The 20,421-nt window shown below is 40.4% G+C and overlaps 3 protein-coding genes across 3 annotated transcripts in view; all 3 read left to right on the top strand.

The window, feature by feature from the left end:
- Positions 1-2,379: 2,379 nt before the first annotated feature.
- Positions 2,380-6,041, top strand: rpl34 (ribosomal protein L34). Its single transcript, XM_080792680.1, has 4 exons — positions 2,380-2,489; positions 2,775-2,874; positions 4,955-5,058; positions 5,847-6,041. The coding sequence occupies exons 1-4, from the start codon at positions 2,425-2,427 to the stop codon at positions 5,929-5,931; spliced, it is 354 nt and encodes a 117-aa protein (XP_080648806.1). The 5' UTR covers positions 2,380-2,424; the 3' UTR covers positions 5,932-6,041.
- Positions 6,042-6,942: 901 nt separating this feature from the next.
- Positions 6,943-12,844, top strand: ostc (oligosaccharyltransferase complex subunit). Its single transcript, XM_080791986.1, has 4 exons — positions 6,943-7,198; positions 8,289-8,382; positions 9,190-9,387; positions 11,749-12,844. Exons 1-4 carry the CDS (start codon positions 7,060-7,062, stop codon positions 11,765-11,767), a joined length of 450 nt encoding a protein of 149 aa, XP_080648112.1. The 5' UTR covers positions 6,943-7,059; the 3' UTR covers positions 11,768-12,844.
- A 6,738-nt stretch (positions 12,845-19,582) lies between these two features.
- The window catches only part of LOC308335916 (uncharacterized protein), a gene marked incomplete at its 3' end in the record, with an annotated part of 5,381 nt that continues 4,542 nt past the window's right edge, over positions 19,583-20,421 (top strand). Inside the window, exons 1-2 of the mRNA XM_080793139.1 lie at positions 19,583-19,660; positions 20,111-20,155. Of these exons, the coding sequence (XP_080649265.1) occupies positions 19,618-19,660; positions 20,111-20,155 (88 nt within the window). The 5' untranslated portion in view covers positions 19,583-19,617. The remainder of the gene's footprint in view (positions 19,661-20,110; positions 20,156-20,421) is intronic.

Here is a 20,421-nt window from a genome sequence, read left to right as displayed (position 1 = left end):
GAATATACGGTAAGTGTTGCCTGACCTTTGGGTGCATGGGCATGACCTTTGGGCAAGTAGAACATGACCTGTACTTGCCTCTGAGATCTTATTAAGGCCTATTCATAGTCGGGATTTTCGGTGGTGAGGTGACCACCGCTCCGGTGGTGAGGTGATCACCGGAGCTGTAATAACGTGGAGCGGTGGTGAGTAAAAACAGAGAGAAGAGCTGGGGAGAGCTCTGGTTTGCTCTTCACCGCGGCTCAGTGACGTCGTGTTGTAGTTCGGTGGTCACCTCACCACCGCAAATATTAGACTATGAATAACACGGGTCCGCGTCAATATGCCGACGGTCCATTGGTCCGATCGACAACCTACCTCAAACCCTCACCCTAACCCTAACCTCCCCCGGGGCAGACACCTAAACCTAACCACCCACCCTCTCCCGAAGGGTCAGGTGTCTTGCCCTCCCTGCTCCAAAAGCAGTACTTGAGCTCATCAAATGTGGATGCAAAGCAGGTTGCAAGGGACGGTGCAGCTGCTCAAACAATAACCTGCCTTGCACTCCTCTCTGCAAATGCTATGGTGGAGACTGTGTCAACACTATTAGGGAGGACATTCAGAAAGAAGAAGAAAGACCCCAACCTAAAGTCAGAAAAGATTATTCTGGCTACTTTCAAAGTGCAATAAATCAACTCAGAATATTTAAAAACCTATAAAACAACCCTAATATTATACTATACTATTATGGGAGGTCCCAAAATATATGACCCCCCAAATAAGGGGTGGGGGTCGGGAAAATTTGAACCCCATCATTTTCTGACAGTTTGGTCCCTATGAAAGCCAAAAAAGCAAAAAAATCACTTTTAGCAAAACTGAAGTGAAATTGCTGAAGAGAATGCCCTCCCCGACCACCTGAGAGCTCCACAATTCGTGGATGCTTTTGAAAAGGAACTAAAGACCTTCCCTTTTTGCAAGGCATTTCCCTAGTTGGACTTTTAAGATGCCCTGTGTGTTTTTCTCACCTTTTAGCTGTTTAGGTGATCACAGAATGCTTCATTTTGTTTTTATTCTTATTTTCCCTTATATAATATTTTTTGCTTTGTAGCACTTTGAGATTTGTTTCAAATGTAAAGTGTGTTATAAATAAAATGTATTATTATAATTATAATTAAGAGTGTCAGGGTCTTCACAACATAATATGACTGGAATTTAATAATAGTAATTTAAGTAAAATAGATAATCCAAGTGAAGTAACAAAAACAATAAAACATTAACCTTCATTATCCCTGAGAGGGAAGTTGGATTGCCAAAATACACGTACAGAAAGAGTCAAAGAAAGGGGAAAAAAGCAATACTCACAGTCGCAGACAGTTTCACTGGTCGGGGGGGTAGGACCAAGGGATTTGGGATTTGTTTATAAACATTTTGGTATTTGTTTATAAACATTTGTGATTTGTTTATAAACATTTGTGATTTGTTTATAAACATTTTGTGATTTGTTTATAAACATTTGGGATTTGTTTACAAACATTTGGGATTTGTTTACAAACATTTGGGATTTGTAAATCTCATGGGGGGGGTAGGACCACTACCAGTTGACCTGTAGTAAGTCTCATGGTCGGGGGGGTAGGACCAAGGGATTTGGGATTTGTTTATAAACATTTTGGTATTTGTTTATAAACATTTGGGATTTGTTTATAAACATTTGTGATTTGTTTATAAACATTTGTGATTTGTATGTGTTGCCTAGGGCCTACACAATCACAAAAAAATAAAACCATATTTCCTGGATCACAAAACATCCTTGCAACCTTTGCATGCAATACAACATTAAGAACGGCAGGGGGCAGCGTTTTCCGACCGGGGGGGAGACTTCAACTTTGACACCGACGACGTTGGTTCTTTCTCTTCCGGTAACTGTGACAACAGGTATGGCGGCGTCCCCGTTTTACTCCACTAAACATTGCACGCAAATCCACTGTAATCCGTCGTTTTGGAAGGAAATTAAACAATTCCAATAGCCACAGTACGGAAAGACACTACACGTCGCACGCGCCGATGTCAATATTACAGGATTCTTGGCTTCTATAGTGGTACAATTTCAGTGGTTCTTCTGTGGGTCTCCGAAATAGTGGCTCCCTCCCGTCCGCGGCGAAACATGCATTTACCGTTCACAGTCACACCACGTAGTGTTTAAACGACCAAACAACACGACAAAAATGCACTTATAAGTAACTACGTAACCCGACTTAACGTGTCAGTCAATCATGCTTTCTTCGTCAGTGCCTCTTAATTGTGAACATGGCTTGTATTGGCTAACTAGCTTGCTAACGACTAGCTATTTACTTACACCGGCAGCATCACCGTACGTATGCGGTTTGCACTTTGCATCCGAGTCCGACTAATGTTACAAAACTTGTTTGTTTTTTCATCAGGTTCAAGATGGTTCAGCGCCTCACTTACCGTCGCAGGTTGTCCTACAACACCGCATCAAACAAGACTAGGCTGTAAGTGATTTATTTGATTGAATACTTGGATTAGCATTTTGTACAAACCATTATAATAATTATCACAGTAAAGCACAGTTCAAACACAAGGTCTACTAACTATGTTAAACACAAGAAAGCCTTTGGGGTCCAGTTAGTAGGCTTAAGGCTACTCAATTCATTGAAACTTTCATATACATTTTGCTAACAGTGGTTTGCTTCATCTCTGAATTAAAAGTGGACGTGTGTGGACCCAAATACCTTTTTGTGTGGACTCAAATATGATTTCATGTGTTTCCCATGCAGGTCCCGTACACCTGGTAACCGCATCGTGTACCTGTACACCAAGAAGGTGGGCAAGGCTCCCAAGTCAGGATGTGGCATCTGCCCAGGAAGGCTGCGTGGAGTAAGTGATTTATTTAATGTGATAACGGCACTGTAAATTGAAAGTTTACACTTTTCTTCTAAATCGTTGGTCACCAAAGTGGGGTCCGGGCGGGGACCCCCCCAGGAGTCATTGAAGGGGTCCAGGGTGTCTCCAACAAAAGGAGTTTAATGTAGAATCAAATTAACTTAAACCCTATATACATAGACTATTTGAAAATGGCTGCTCTTCAAATCCACACTGTCACATTGTGAACTTGTTGGTCGGGTATTTTCCAAAAATATGAATATTTTAACAAAACAAATATTGTATAGGTGTTTTGACATTTTTATCTGGCGGTAGGCCTGCAGTCAAATCATTTTGGGGGTCCCTGACATGAAGTAGGTCGGGAGTGGCTTATTGTCATCAGCCAGTAACACGCGGTAGTCTATCCCCGTTTAAATGACATGAAATATTAGTCCTAAGTGTTCATGGTCAGTTCTCCGTACTCCACCATGAAGGTAAAATCACTGCCAGAGCCTTTATCAAGGTGTCAGCTGTGCCGATGGAAGAGCGCACACCTGTCAAATCAGCATAGACTAGAATATCAGCGGTTCCCCAAACTGTTTTGGCCGTGCACCCCCTGTTAGCTCCTGACCTAGCTGACGCACCTCCCTTTCCGAAACTATATATTTTTTAAAATATGATTATGGCAAATAATCAGACTGTCACTGTACTGAGACATGTAGCTGCTGTATACCCCCTTACAACATTGTTTTACAGGATTTTGCAGTTTGTGCTAAATAACACCATAAAACCACCATTACTCTTTTAATCCATTCTTGGCGGGAACCCCTTTTGGTGTTGGCATTATGTTATGCTTTAGCTATTGAAAAATTGCAGCGCTACGAGCTTGCAGGTCCTGCTCTTTTTGAAAAATCGAAGAAAGACTGACATAGAAACATAGCTTTTTCAGAAAACTGTCAGGATGTAGAAGACATTTTTAGAATCCGATCTCAGGTCAGAATGAGTTAATGTCACACACCCCCCCTAGAGGGCGTTCGCACACCCCAAGGGGTGCACGCACCACAGTTTGTGAACCACTGGACTAGATATTTCAGGCTGCTGCTGTTAAAACTTCTGCCCCGTCCTGTGTCTTTCTTAACCCATTTAGACCTGACATCGAAATAAAAAAAAATGTCTTCTAAATCATGACTATTTTCTGAAATACCTGTTTCTATATCGGTGGTGCTCAATATGCCAGAATTATCTGTATTTGGCCGCGGACCCCCCTCTAAAAATATGTTGTTCCAGGGACACCCCCGGAAGCAACAATTTGAGCAAAAACGTTTGCTCTAAAACTAAAAAGAATATATATTCAAAGATTTGCACTACATTTTCACAATTTTTCAAAAATCGCAGACCTACAAACTTGTAGTGTGGCACTTGGTGCCGCGCTATGAGCTTGTAGATCTGCTATTTTTCAATAGCTAAAGTATAACGTTAGGCTTAAAACAAAGGGGCGTTAGCCCAACACTAATATATACTTGGTCAACGTTTGTTAGCAATGTCTGCAGAATTGCATAAGTGAGCTTGAATGTTGCAGCAGATTATTTCATAATGTAGTAGCAGGGCAAAGTAGGATGGCCGTGTATGCTTAAATAGTGAATTTAAATTCTCCTTAAATATGCGCAGGACTGCAGTGTTAAACATCACTGCATGTCTGCGTCAAAGCCACTGAACATCTAAATGTAGGCAGTTGTCCGTATCATTCATCGTCTTACAGTGGAAAGGGGTACCTACTGTAAAATTACATTAATTTGTACATTTTGATCTGTCCCCTTGTGCAAAAATCTTAAACATTGCTCATGCTAGAAACTCTTGTTAGTGTTGACTGACACATCTGTTTGTGTGATAACTTGTGTGATATTGACAGTAAATTATTTAAGGGGTGGAGAGATGAGCTGTGAAATGGATCCCACAAAGTTGCATTGTTGTGTGCATGTGTTTTGCAAACTGCAGGAGAGCTGTTCTGTGCAAAATGCAAATCGCATCTTCAATCAGCTCTACTAATCTGAACAACCACCTTGTTCTCAACATGGATGTGCTTTGTGTCTTGTAGATCCGGGCTGTGAGACCTCAGGTTCTGATGAGGCTCAGCAAGACCAAGAAGCACGTCAGCAGGGCCTACGGAGGCTCCATGTGCGCAAAGTGTGTCCGTGACAGGTAGGAGGAACATTTACATTTATCACTCAATGGAATACCTTGGAATGGAATACCACAATGGAATACCACACTTAAAAGAGTCTTAAAAGTTTTAAAACACATTTAGACTTGACACCAAATTCTACAAAACTATGTCAGTGGTGCTCAACCTTTTTCACGTCAAGGACCCCAAGAATTATCTTTTTGGCAGTGGACCCCCATCTGAAAATATCTTGTTCCAGGGACTGCCCCAGAAGCAGTTAAAACATTCACTCTGAAAGAATATATAAAAAAACTTGTGCCACATTTTCAAGATTTTTCTAAAGTAGCAGATCTACAAGCTCGTAGCCTGGCACTCAGTGCTGCACTATGAGCTTGTAGATCTTCTATTTTTCAATGGCTAAAGTATAACATAATGCTTAAGTTAAAACACCAAAAGGGGTTCCCGTGCAGAGGAATACTTACGATAAATTATACATTTAAATTGCATTCATTTGCATGCCTTCGTACACGGTGTTGCACTTTGTTTTGCTATTTCTCTTCAAGTTTACTTTGACTCAGAAGTTTCAAAACTATATCGAATTATCTGAACTCATTCTCAAACATCTCATGATCAGTATGTCTCAAACACATCTAATTTAGCACATACTGTCCTGTGTCCTCACACATATTTGTGGGTTGAATTGAAGACACTCCTCCTTCACTAAGCAAAGTCATTCAATGATTTCAAGTTGTTAAGTGGTAGAAAAATGCATAGTCATAACTTGTCGACTGCAAAGAAGTTTAATCTGTGTTTTGTGTCTTTTCAGGATCAAGAGGGCCTTCTTGATTGAAGAGCAGAAGATCGTGGTCAAGGTGCTCAAGGCACAGGCACAGAGCCAGAAATCCAAATAAATTTATTTGTATTGAAATAAAAGATGTCCATGTTGTTCACACAAATACTTGGTTGTCTTTCATTTAAATTCATTGTGACCTAATGTCAATAAACAGTCTTTCTTTTTGGATTTCCTTGTTCCAGTGAGTGAATACCAATCTTAATTCTCTGTGGTCCCATTCTAGAATGCTTGGAAATGGTCACGAACAATGCTATTGATTATTGAGTGAATGTTTTGAGTAAAATAACAGTCTATATACAATATAGTGGAAATGTATTTTAAGAGGTTTGATTGCCATATACGTTGATTACTGGTCAATTTTGTTTGTATCCTAGTAACTCCAAACTTGTGGTGTTGTCTTGACAGGTGTTGAGATGCATTTAGGTAGACTTATTAAAATTACTCAAACTTTTAACATTTGACCACGGAACCATGTCTTGAAACCTGTATTTTCAATAAATGTGTAATGGTTATTAGAATAGATCCAGAATAATACCACAAATGAAACGCATAAAATAAGTACAAATTTGCCATTAGGAGATATATTTTAAAGCATGTATAAACCGGAGGGTAATCTCTTAAACACATTTTGTGAATTTATTGTGTTACTCTCATTGTCACTTGTGTCGCACAATTGTGATGTAGACATCCAAGGTCCTTGCAGACGTGCAAAATAAGTAATCGCGTGAAACTGCTGACGTTTCTTGTATTTGAGTTGCATATAAAATTCACATAGAATGGTGGTTTCAGATGAAAGGTCACCGTTTAGGTTTTGTCAAAATAAGCAGTCTAGTCTATTACATTGTTTAAATGTCTACGGGCTTCCTGTAAGCACTACAATGTGCAAAGTCTGGTTTCTATCAACGGCTTACATTTTTAGATCCGGTCTAGAGCCCGCGTATACATCCGGTAATTTAAACGTAGACATACACGCACACTGTCCGTTTCCGTATCCGCTCTAGATCGGATGCAAGTTGCAAACCTGCAACGTTGAATGCCGTGTTTACACTAGAGGTGTAGCAAACAGGACCCGGTCACTGACTGAGAGCTTCCTGGACACGTCAACTCAGCTGCTGCAAACTCAAGACTCCAACCCGAAACAAGACGTGTTATTTTTCTTATTTGGGCTTTTTAAAAATAATAAATCATGGAGTCCATATACGGTATGCCGTTCGCTGTGCTAGAATGTCCGAACATCAAGCTAAAGAAACCGTCCTGGCTGCACATGCCGTCTGCAATGACGGTCTATGCTATCGTTATTGTCTCCTACTTTCTCATCACTGGAGGTAAGATGCTAACTAACGCTACAGGAGATACTAATAATAATGTGTCTATTGTTGCCTCTATGATTCATTGTTGAAATAGAACTGCAGGTTGTCCGTTGACTTTGATTTAATTTGTTTGAAATGCGATAAAAAAAAACCCAGCTGTTATAGAAATAGAGACTTCGGTATGTGTCTTTTATAAATAAAACAGAATCCAAAAGGCTATGTGCTTTTATGATGATGGGAGAGCAGAGCAGGCACGGCTATATGGACAAAATCATGGTAGTCTAATGGCCTTTATATAGATAGATCAAGAGACTCGTATTTTATCGATAATATACACAGAACTACGAATGAATTGATCTGCAGTGGGCTGGTCTAGTAGTCTAATGTAATTTTGAAGCGAGCTTCCTAAAAGTTGTATTTCAGTTTTCAAGAGTGATTTTGTCGGAACTGCCCATTTTAATTATACACAAGATCAATGGGCTCCAGCTTTGATTGATTGAAATATTTATTTCAAAAAACAGTTTGCAGAACTACAGTACATTTCAAGCACAACTCAATACAAAGACTGTTAACTGTGAGTGGACGACCCAATAAATAAAGCATTACACTTGTTTACAAGAGGGTCCACCTTGTTCAATTCATCAAAGCATTTAGAGACGTACAATTATACACTTTCTATAGCCTTTAACCTAGTATTTAAAGTAGATTTTTATTGATTGATGATTGGTTGATTTGTATTGGGTAAAAATAACACATTAAATATATAAATAAGCAGCACACATCATACGTACAATCAAGGTCAAGGTAAACTTTATTGTCCACATGGGAAATTTGTCTTGGGCTTTCACCCCAGCTACAGCCACACATAAAACATCAATGACAACAAAAATACATTACAGAGGAAGACACAACATTACACAATTGCACACATTATGTGAATAATCTAGCCTCACGTAGTTACCGCTGTTTCAGCCTCGTTCAGCATCTTAGTTGATGCTGATACAAATTATTTTTTAAATCTGATGTACTTCCACTTTGGTTCTTTGTATCTTCTCCCATAGTGTGATCCTCATGCAATGTTTGACTCTGTGATTCTTTTTTGCAGGAATCATCTACGACGTCATTGTGGAACCACCGAGTGTGGGTTCGATGACAGATGAGCACGGCCACCAGCGACCAGTCGCCTTCCTGGCCTACAGGTCAGTGAGTCGGAGAACACGATAAGAGACAAACTCCAATACCCAAAATCTCGGCTACTCGCTCACTTACACTCCAGCATGGTGGTGGAATTGGTGACCTGCTGAAATATATGACAATCGTGTAGTAGAGTCTGTAGAGTAGACAATCGCATAACGTCAGTGTCTGAATGTAAATCACTGTGGTTTATTATTAGCAGAGTTCAAGCTTGCAGTATTTAGGCCACATTATTTAAAGACCTCCATGTAAGTTGTGTCAAGTCCACAAGGACGCATCCTAAAACCCCTGCTTGGTTGAGCGGAGAACTCCTGATCGCTCTCTTGACACTTTGACTACAATGTCTTGACTTCCTCAAAACTACACTGAGAGAGTGTTGAGTTGGATGTCTTTCATTGTTCATCACTGGATATTTTGCTTATTTGTTTTAGTTTTTTATCTTTGAGACGTTGACACATTGAATTGGTTTAGTTGTATGCTAAATTGTGATCTTAAAGGGTCTTTGAAGGGTGTTGAAATCTGCAAACACCAAGCCACCCACCTGCCTTTTTGAGTGGTGCAACCACTCCAAGGAACAGCAATGTCCGTATGTGTTGTTGTTCACGTATGTGACGTTAATGAGCACCAGTATGAGCACCAGTATGTACCAGTAGGGGTTTCTGTAGTAACGTTAGCCTAGCACAGCAACACACATGACTGCTGCGTGCGTGCATAGAGAGAGAGGAGGAGGGGGGGGGGGAGAGAAAGAGGGATTTTTATTAATATTTGTTACTTTGGGGAGACACAATAAATATGACTTGTTGTTTTTCCAGAGTGAACGGTCAGTACATCATGGAGGGCTTGGCGTCCAGCTTCCTCTTCACCATGGGGGGCCTGGGCTTCATCATCCTGGACCGCTCCAACGCTCCCAACATTCCCAAGCTCAACCGCTTCCTGCTGCTCTTCATCGGCTTCGTCAGCGTGCTGCTGAGCTTCTTCATGGCCAGGGTGTTCATGAGGATGAAACTACCGTAAGTCAGGGTGTTCATGAGGATGAAACTACCGTAAGTCTGAGCTTCTTCATGGCCAGGGTGTTCATGAGGATGAAACTACCGTAAGTCAGGGTGTTCATGAGGATGAAACTACCGTAAGCCAGGGTGTTCATGAGGATGAAACTACCGTAAGCCAGGGTGTTCATGAGGATGAAACTACCGTAAGTCTCGCTCTCGTCAATGGTGCATTTATGTAGCACCTTTATCCAAAGGCGCTTTACAGAGATTGTGCATTACATTCACCCATTCACACACACATTCATACACCGATGGCGGTGGAAACCATGTGTTGAGCGACTACGTGAGATTAATGTATAAATAAGTCGCTGAGAGGCGATGGGATGGGCCAGGTTGTCAGACGCGCTCCGCAAACAAAAAGGATTTCGCTGGGTCCAAAACAATGCGTTTAAGGTGTTTTATTAAAGCCAGGTGCATAACTTAAACGGTGCTCAAACAAAAAGCAAAGTAGTTACAGCGATCCAACGTAAGTAACGTAAATAAAATAAAGCAAAATAAGCGTATAAAGCGGTCAACAAAAGTGCGGCTTCCCACACACCCCCTCTCTCTCACGGTGTGTGAAGCAGGTAAACTAGGTGAGGTATTAAGTGAATCATATGCCCGTCAATCATCCACGTTAATCACCAGTGACAGCCTACTCATTTCATATACCAAACATCATTTCCAATTCATGGCTCTTACACCATGCAAGGCACCAACCAGCACATCAGGAGCAATTAGGGGTTCAGTGTCTTGCTCAAGGACACTTCGACACTAACTCTGGGGGAGCCCACAGGGTTCGAACTGGCAACCTTGCGGTTACCATCCAGCCACTCATAATTTGACGTATTTTGTTTTTATTCCAAAAAATCACCCCTGTGTGAAGTGAGGGTAAGTTATCATCTTACAACATCGAGGACAAAACAAACACAGACAAAACAAACATTAAACTCTGTTCATTGTTAATGGCATTTAATGTCTGTGTTAGTGAGAAAACAAACATTAAACTCTGTCCATTGTCAATGGCGTTTTTAATGTTTGTCTAGGGAATTAAACATTAAACCTGTATATAGGAAAAAAGTGAATCTGTAAATATAGTGGGATGAGTATAATGAAATGAAATATTGGCAAGAGGAAATTGGGGGGGGGGGCAGATTCCCTTAATTTAAGACCTGAGGCCGATTCTACGAATGCCTTATAAATCAGTAGTTCTCAAACCTTTTCATAAGGCAACATTTATTCAAAAACACTCAAAAAATAACTGATGTACAAGCCTGCAACACGAGCTTGTAGGTCTGCTATTTTTTTAAACTGTCAGGATTTAGAAGACATTCTTAGAATCTGATCTCAGGTGAAAATGCGTTAAAGAACAACCATTCTTCTGTGCGTTAGAATCTGATCTCGGGTCAGAATGGGTTAAGTGACTGAACCTGTATATCCAAAAAGTCTTCCCACTGCAGCAGCGTGAGGTCAAGATTGCCAAACTTCAAGGAGACATAAAAATGTCTTCCTGCTAAGTCTTTTCTAATAGGTATGCACAGCATGCACGACTCTATCTCGTCTCACTCACTTTAATCATTTTACCGGGGTGCACGGCAAGGACAGTCTAAAGAGGATGAGACGTGAAGACCGTACTGGTGACGCCATGGTGCTCCATGGAAGGAAAGAAACATGCGCAGTTGAGACCAGGAAGTTATACATGCCCAAATCTGTGGTGTCACATTTACAGTGTCCGTGGTCGTTCGTTGTGTGCTGCTTGTTCGATGTTCGTGAATGCCATACCTAACCTAAACCTACCTTGCAAAAATAAATAAGTGACACTTGCCGTGAGTGCTGGTTTTCTTCTCTGGTTTTTCCTGCTAGGTCTGTCACAGTTATTACATAATCGCCTAATTGCAATGATTTGAGATAATTGCAATTATTTTGTCATCGTTTCCATGTTGAAAAAAGTTCGTAATGTACAGGGAAAAAAAGCAGGCTGAAATAGCTGATCTACAAGCTTACAGCTTGTAGATTTCCGCTATTTTCTTTTACCCTTCTTTATTTCAGTATAATAATGAATAGGCAAGTAATAAAAGTCTTTGTATAATTATTTCAGTTATTTGTCATATCTTCACGGTGCAATTGTTTATTACAAAAATACAAAGTATAAAATAGATTATATACATCCTGCACTGTCAAAAATATTCAGTGTTAATGTTGAGGAAGCTGACAAGTTACTTTAATCATAACATTTTGTGTCACACGAAAGGCATTTGCAGTAGAACATGTTTGGGGTGTTACTGTGTGCTTACAAATTTACCCCTTTTCTCACTTTTCTCTTCTTTCTTTTACCATTTTCAGCGGATACCTCATGGGTTAAAGTCCAGTCCAGTGAACACCAACTCAGCACACAAGACCTGGATGGGTAAAGGACCGCCAAACGGCCTGGTTTTGCAACAGGCTTGAAGGCAGTTTTCACTCAATCTTCAATGAAATCAACTACTCAATGATAGAAGGCACTGGTTGCAGTTATAAGGATATTAGAATTGTAATCCGACCAGGTCTCGCGTAATGCTGTGTCTCAATAGTATTCTTTCTTCCTTTTCTCATCTTCTTTCAACACTTAAAAGCCAAAAAGTGAGCATTCTCGGCTGCTAAGTACGTTATTTTAGCTGTTTGTGAAATCTGTTCTGTGCATTTTTGTAGGTCTAACGTTAATTATGAATAACCGGCCATCTTGAGCTAATATGGCATTCTGTTTCTGATGTCCTGTGGCTGAGACATGTCAGTCACGTGGGGACACAGTATTTTTCTTTTTAACACTGATAACAATAATGGACAAAAAAAAAACTATACTTGGACAATGCCATATTGGACAATGCACTTCAAATTCATGGAAGTAGTGTAGTTTGTAGTTAGTGACACCTGGTGGAAGAATTATGTTACTGTAGCTGCAATGACTGAATGAATGAATTAATGAATGATTGATTGATGGCGATCATTGTATAGAATTTGCACATGATCATTTTATAGCATACAGAATCTAGTTAAAGTCCAGGTTGCATTTGACTGATTGCATTTCTGAAATTAATACGCTCACACATTGATTATGTGTGCAATGCATTCTGTTTTTCTTGATGTATTCTCCATGAAACCAGCGTGAAAGATATCGCAGCGCTATCATCATGAGGTTTATGATGATATGATGTTACGAGAGGAAGAAACCGTAGACTGTTGGGATGCAGGCTAGCCCCCGATAACAAACAAACAACCAGGCAGGGAGAACTTCGTGAATTACAACTGGTGATCTATGATCTGGGGAATTGGGCTTTAGGGGTGGGTAGTAATGGTGTATTTTGTAAACGGAGCTTTGAAAAATGCCTTGAAACTGTCAAAATTGTTTTTTCTTTCTTTTTTTTTTTATTATGAGGGAGTGAAATAAATGTTGTTTCCACTATGTTCTCGTCAGCCTTGCTTGTAAACCCTTTTATATCACTTCCAGCCCAGGTGAAAGTTAGTGAAATTATTTATCCATCGTTGCAGTTTGAAGACAGAAGGAAAGGGGGAGAGAGAGAGGGGGAGAAAGCAAGGAACTGCAAAACAGGTCAGACATTCTATGAGCAGTGTGAAATATAACATACATAAAGGTGCATCATATAAAGTCCTTGGTTAACCAATTCAGACCTGAGGCCGATTCTAAAAAGTCTTGTAAATCTTAACGGCCCCAGAATTATATGTAATTGGCCGCCGACCCCCATCTGAAAATATGATGTTCCAGGCACTCCCCAGAAGCAAATATTTGAGTTGAAAACGTTTGCTCTGAAAGAATTATAAAATTCAAAGATTTGCACTATATTTTCACGATTAAAAAAAACAAATAAAGCAGATCTACAAGCTCATAGCGTGGCACTCTGTGCCGCGATATGAGCTTGTAGATCAGTTATATAGCAGAAGATGTAATAAGTTATATCATATGCCTGTACATACGGTGCATTGGAAACCGATACTATTGCAATGAGGTTAAACCACTTCATCTACTTGGTGTGGACTGGACATGTTGGATCTGATTTGGATCTGATTCTGATCCCCCGTCGTCACCACATCTCTTTGAACAGGTTGCGATAATATTAAGATAGACATAATTAGACTAGATGTGTTCACAGTGCAGGCTCTTACATTCCTCTTTAAAATGGTTTGACTTCAGCCAGAGTATGCTATACAATACAGGCAGGTCATGGCAGGTGATGTCTTTGAATCGCCACAAGGGGGCATTGTATTTCTGTTGTATGTTGCTGGCCAGTAGATTGTCCTTTCTGCTTATTTATATTCCACCTTCTATTGAGACATATTCTGATCCTGAATGTGACACAAATCCCAATTCTGGTTTGACATGAACCCATTTCTCGCGATGCGACGCGTTGTGAGCTTGTAGTTCTGCGTTATGAGCTTGTAGATCTTTGAAATGGGACATTCTGCATAGGCCTAATCATTAGGCCATACTTTTACTTTTGGTACTTTAAGTATTTTGATAACAATACTTTTGTACCTTTTACTCAAGTACATTTTTTAAGAGAGATTTCAGTATTGATAATTTTACTTAAGTAACTTTTACTTCCATCACTGTTCAATTGCAAGAAACCATCACAAATAATAATAATAATAATGAATTTTATTTATATTGCACTTTTCATTCACAAGGAATCCCAGAGTGCTACATGGTTAAAAAACATATAATCTATCATAGAAGGTTAAAAACAGGGTTAACAAAAAAAAACAGTGCAAAGTGACGGTTCAACACAAAAAGGCCTTCCGAAACAGGAAGGTTTTCAGGCCTGTATTATTGAGGGTTCTATTAAGACAATTGTTTATTAAATGGAATGGATCCCTCGTCTTCTTGGGGTTCATTGAAGATACTATAATACAATAAAAACGTGACGAATTAAAACACAAAGCGCTGCAGCTGGAGGAAAAGTGGCTGATTCCTCTGGGGGCGGCAACGATAAGTGGAGAAGTTTGTACCAGGGTTTTATGCAACTAGTCGACTATTCAACTAGTCGACTAGTAAATCCACTAGTCGACCTTGCTGGTACTAGTTGATGAGAAGAAGGTTTTACATACAGTATACTATATTATGTGCTATGACTACATACAACGCAATTCTAGTGCTGTCTACATGACATGCTATAAGTCTGTATCAAATGCTATTTAAGTCTACATAAAGTGCTATCTAAGGGGGTAGGGTAATTGCTACGGGACATGATGGAGTCTGAAAAGGTGGGTTTTCAGACTACGTGGGACGATTAGTGAGGCTGCAGTTCTGACTGTAATGGGAAGTGCGTTCCATAGTTTTGGAGCCAGTGTTGTACTGTGTCGAGTGTATTCCTAACCCGAATGCCTGAATCATGTGACATTAGCTTTTACATAATGGCCTATTATTCACAATAATTCTTCTAACTCAGGGGTGCCCACACTCTGGAGTGGACTTGAGGACTACTTTTAAAATGGGCAGCTCAACATGATCTACCCCACCCCCAAAACATTTACCTGCAATAGCGGCACTGCCGTTGTAAGTGGGGAGAAAAGTCTACTCTTCATCCCATTATGTGTGTTAGTCGTAGGTTTTCGGTTGACAGGCCCTGTTGTCAGTCAATCAAGTCACCTTAATTGAAGTGACGGATGCCAAAAAGAGTTTTTTGTTGTTGTTGTGATTTTTGTTTATGAATATATGTTTTAGGGGCATGTCATGTGGTCTACCTGCACAGCCTTTGTGATCTATACTGGTAGATCACGACCTACCTTTTGAGCACCCCGCCTGTTCTAACTCTTTCAAGATTTTCATTTGATAGTCCCTCCCTGGACCCGCGAATTCGAGAACTCATGATCTATGTGTGATTGTGATCTACTTACCAGGAATTTAGGTTACATCCTGTGTTACTAGCATTATATCTAAATGACGTAGTTAATGCAACGAACACAGGAAGTTATTAGATAAGGAAGATAGCATGATTTTGTGATAAGCATCTCTGGCTGAGTAACCCGTAACTGTTCACGCTGTGTGTCTGTCGGGACGGACTGTAGGCGAGGAGAGACACTAGACGGAGGATAGATCATTCTCAAGTAGAAGGGAGAGACGCTGGAGGAGACCAAGGTTACTTTCATTTTTTTAAAGTTTTAATTGTTTTATTTTATTTATTTATTCATTTTCAGTTAAGGTTTGATTAGTTCTTAACCCATCAAAACCAGGGAAAACATTCTGTGTGATTTTAAAATGTGTTGGCTATTCAAAAATAGCATGATGTGTCCTTGAGCTTATAGATCTGCTATTCTAGTCGTCAAAGAAAAGTAAACTGGTAAAGTCTAAAACTGAGCAAAGTTTCTCTGTGATTTTAGTTAATAGTTAAAGTAAAAAAATAAAAAAAACCTTTTTCTTTTTTTTCTTTAATTAACCAAAATCTAGTTTTGGTTATTTCATTAATTTGGGTTAATTATAAACCCTGTTTTGAAGCAGACGGACAGTCGGACACAAGAGACAGAAGAGACTAGACTTCCATCATGTTGAAGTTGCAACTCTACTTTTTGATTCTAGGTGAGTTTCCTTTATTTTTGCACTGATCTGAAGTCATCTTACCAAAGGTTATCATTATAGTTTTGATTTAGATTTAGTCAAATAATAATAATACCCTGCATGTGACTTTGTGACTGAAGAGGCTTGAGTTGAAATATCATTTCTTTCTTTGTTCAGTTTCTTATGTTGCAGGTATTCTGCAAGAGATAGAGATGTAGGGCTATATCTTGCGCCACCCCTTAAACCTTATCCCTAAACTAATTTCCCTTTTTTGTTTTTTTACTATTTAAAAAAACCTTTTAAAATAGTTCAAATTGCCGATCTACAAGCTCACAATGTCTCGATGTAGATCGGCTAGTTGAACTATTTTAAAATGTTTTTCAAAATGGTAAAAAAAAAAAGGCAAATACGTTTAGGGATAAGGGGTAAGGGTGGCGCTGAGATGGAGCCTTCGATTCTCCGTCTGTCTGCCTGCACGTCGTCTTGTCTCTCTGTATGTCTCTCCATCGGCCTTCATTGTTTTCTCTCAATCTGTTTGTCTCTTTTAGCCATCTCACTCACCTTGCTGCATGGACATCTCCAATACATCGGTGAAGATGACGATGATGAAGGCAGCACCACTGACCCAACCCCCTCTCCCTCCACCAAGGGGCCCGTCTCCCCTCCCTCCACCAAGGGACCCGTCTCCTATCCCTCCACCAAGGGGCCCGTCTCCTCTCCCTCCACCAAGGGGCCCGTCTCCTCTCCCTCCACCAAGGGGCCCATCTCCTCTCCCTCCACCAAGGGGCCCGTCTCATCTCCCTCCTCCACCAAGGGGCCCGTATCCTCTTCCTCCTACGCCCATGCACATAGCCTCCATTGGTTCCGTCCTGGTTGCTTGGTCTGGTCTGGTTTGGTCTGGTTTGGTCTGTCAGGCCTCACATTGTTTTTGTTTTTTTCTGTTCTTTTTTAATTCCCCTTTTATTATTTGAATCATTAATATAAAGGTGGGCATAATAAGCTTCGGCTTCAGCCCAAACCTTTTCAGTCAAACTGTAATTGTGTGTAACCCTCATTCTGAATGTTCAACTGTATTGTAAATGACTGAGATAAATAAACTAACGAACTAACTAACTAAATGTATGTCATACAGTATATGCCATTTTGGAAAGAACTTGGGGCCCCTTCCCTATACTTCCATCAGAGTTGTTACCGATGATACTAATTAATTACGCTCTGTTCCATTCTGGTCAACCATGCAGTGTGAGGGTGAAGAGACTTTGGACGTGTAGTAGTCAGCTGTAGGGTGGGGGTAAGGAACTGGGATGGGGACATTGTGCATTTGTTTCTTTAACTGTATGTAATGTGGGGTTTTTCTTTGCTTTGAAGATTGTGCTTCCGTGTGGGTGTGTGTGTGTGTGACTGTGTGTGTGGGGAAATATATATGTGAATAATTGCTTCGAAAAGACAAAAAGCAGTGTGAGGGTGCTGCAGCTATCAGGGCCGGATTTAGCCAGCCCCACTAAGGTGGGCAGACAGAATTTGGGGTGTCAAACCACCAAAATGCATAGAAAACTATATGCTATCATCATCAGTTCATCTATCTTCTCTTTGACCAACAGTATGCTAACCCAATTGCCCTTCCTGCCACTACCTTTGCATTTACCCCGGGCTTGGGACAACTTGTGCAACACAGGAAATGCTTTCTCGTATGTCTTCATGGGTTTAGACACAGTGGCCAGGTCTGTTTCGTTTGGACAACATAAGTTCCCTTTTCAGAGTTGCGTAGTCTGTCCCAGTTCCAGTAAGAGCATGCAAAGGCTCCAACAAGGTTGAGTCTAGAAATCTCTCAGAATAGGGTACAAGGCTTGATATGGCTGTCATTAGGTCTTGACATTTAAAAACTTTAAATGGAACACAGCATTTCATTAGTGTCGTCGGTAACACGTGACGGAAGTAGAGAAGGGACCCGGAAGTAGGAAGAGAGCACAGAGACCAGAGACAAATCCACTACCATTGAGGATTTTTTTCGGTTTGTTTTCCCCAGTATTGATATTTAACCCATTTTGACCTGAGAAAATAATTCCAGAAATGTCTTCTATATCATGACAGCTTTCTGAAAAAAAAACCCCCATGTTTCTATGTCAGACATTTTCATGTCAACGACCCCCAAAAATATAGGTAATATTAGGCCGCCGACCAGTTGAATGAACTGTACTCGGGGGTGCGGAAAGAATGGAGGCCGACTCAGTGTGAGTGAATGAATCCCCCCAATAAGATGTGATGGTTGAGCGACATTCAAAAGGTGGAGGAGGGGAGAGAGAGAGAGTATAAGCGCTCTGCTGCTGCTGCTAGCATCCGGTCGGCTGCACGCTATAGCTAGCTCTGTGGTTCACGCCACGGCTCACTTCCTGCACGTCTGACGGATGGTAGAGAGACTATGACGTGCAGCAGAGAGAGAGAGTGAGGTGTGGTGGAGAGAAAGGGGGGGGGGGTAGAGAAGTATATAAAGTAACACTGATGCACAGCTGTGTTGTTTTCGCCATTTCTATTTTAGTTTTAGTCGTAGTCTTTGGAATGAAACTTGGTGTTAGTCTAGTTTTAGTCGACTAAATATCTCTACAGTTGATTTAGTCGACTAAAATGTGTTTTTTGTCGGGCCTTGATGCCGTCGTAATGACTGATTTTACACTTTTACACATCTACAAGCTCGTGAGCTTGTAGATCGGCTATTTTCAGCATGTAAACCAAGTGTAAAAATGACTTATACTGGATCTCGTGTCCACTATAGTCCACATTTTAGTCTAGTTTTTATCTGTTGACAAAATCGTCAGTATATTTAGTCTTAGTTTTAGTCATCGTAGCTTATAGTTTTAATTTAGTTTCCATTTAGTTTTCGACGGACATTTTTCGTCTTAGTTTTAGTCGACGAAATCAACACTGACACGATGCAGTAGAAACACTGATGCACAGTGATGTAAAGTAACTCAGTATATTTACTCAAAGTACAGTTTTCAGTATACTTCTAGACCACTTCTACTCAGAGGCAAATCTACTTTTACGTCACACTATAATTATTTGAAAACTTTGATTATTATTCCAAATCATATACATGAATATACTTCAGCCCCTATTAATACATTCTATAGATTACCGGAAAGACATACTGAGAGAAGAGGAGGTGTGATGGGGGCTAGAGAGAGAGAGAGAGGTGACAGGCAGCATCCTGTTCACACATTGTACTTTTGACATGAAGCCTTTATTGGTTTCTTTTGTGGTTGACTAACTGACTGCAAGACTGCTTAGTTTGACTTCTGACTGCAGTGTGAACGACTAACTAACTGGTCACCTACAGTAGCTGGGTTGACTTTAAACTGCTTCACTGAACTGGATAGTTTAGTTTTTAGTTTCATTCGTTTTTTTTTTTTTTTTTCCCATACATAAACATTCTTAGTACATCAAAGTTATTTTTCTTAATCTGGGGAAAGAAAGGTATAGACTGCAGCCTATAAGCTTATTACGTCTACCTATTAGTCAGCATTAGTTACCTATATTAGGTTAGGTCAACTTTACTGGTTTGCTGACTATATATACTTACTGCAACAACACCATCGCATCTACGTGGAGATATAAAGAGACAGAGAAGGGTGGTCATCTGCGCGGTGGTCTTCATTGTCATCGTCGTCATGGTCATGATGATCATCACATGGAAACACCTGTGTCTGTTCTGTGAGTTCTCTTAATTAATGGATGATTATTACTTATTGCTTCATGAGACGGTGTAGTGAGTGAGACCAACATGGACAGTATATTGACGATGACATACAGGCCATAGATAGAGAGACCCCAAAGTACCCCCGGCAGGGGTCCTTGAGGGAGTTCCAGGGGGTCCCTATAGCTAAATGATAGTTTGGAACCAAATGTGCCCTTGTGGGTTTGTAACTCTGAGAGTACAAATGGAACCAAATGGACCCTTGTGGGTCTGTAACTCTGAGAGTGTACAATTTACAATTTACAATTTAGGCATTTAGCAGACGCTCTTAATCCAGAGCGACTAGCGTGTACAAACGCCGGTTCCATTTGGTTCCATTTGTACACTCTCAGAGTTAAATTAACATTGATTTTACAATATTAATTGGAGTCTCTCTCTCTCTCTCTCTCTCTCTCTCTCTGCTATAGTATCTTTCCTCTCCAGGATTCAGAACACGACTGGAGCTACAATCAGTAAGTTTTAATACAGAGATGTCTTGCATTGTTGCGTTGTCTTGCATTGTTGTATTTAATTGTGTGTGTTGCATTGTTGTATTGTGTGTCCTGCATTTGTTGTGTGTCCTGCATTGTTGCGTTGCCTTGAATTGTTGTGTTGCCTTGCATTATTTGTGTTACATTGCTGTAATGTGTTGCACTGTTGTTTGGTGTTGCATGCAATAGAGGGCGCTATACAGCCAATTTTTGGGGGTGCTTGGCATGGAACCCCTCTGACCTCGATG

The sequence above is a fragment of the Protomyctophum bolini genome (assembly GCF_963924005.1).
Source record: "Protomyctophum bolini genome assembly, chromosome: 20".
Lineage (NCBI taxonomy): Eukaryota > Metazoa > Chordata > Actinopteri > Myctophiformes > Myctophidae > Protomyctophum > Protomyctophum bolini.
Note: the sequence above shows the minus strand (reverse complement) of the source record. Positions and strands in the feature narration are given on the sequence as shown.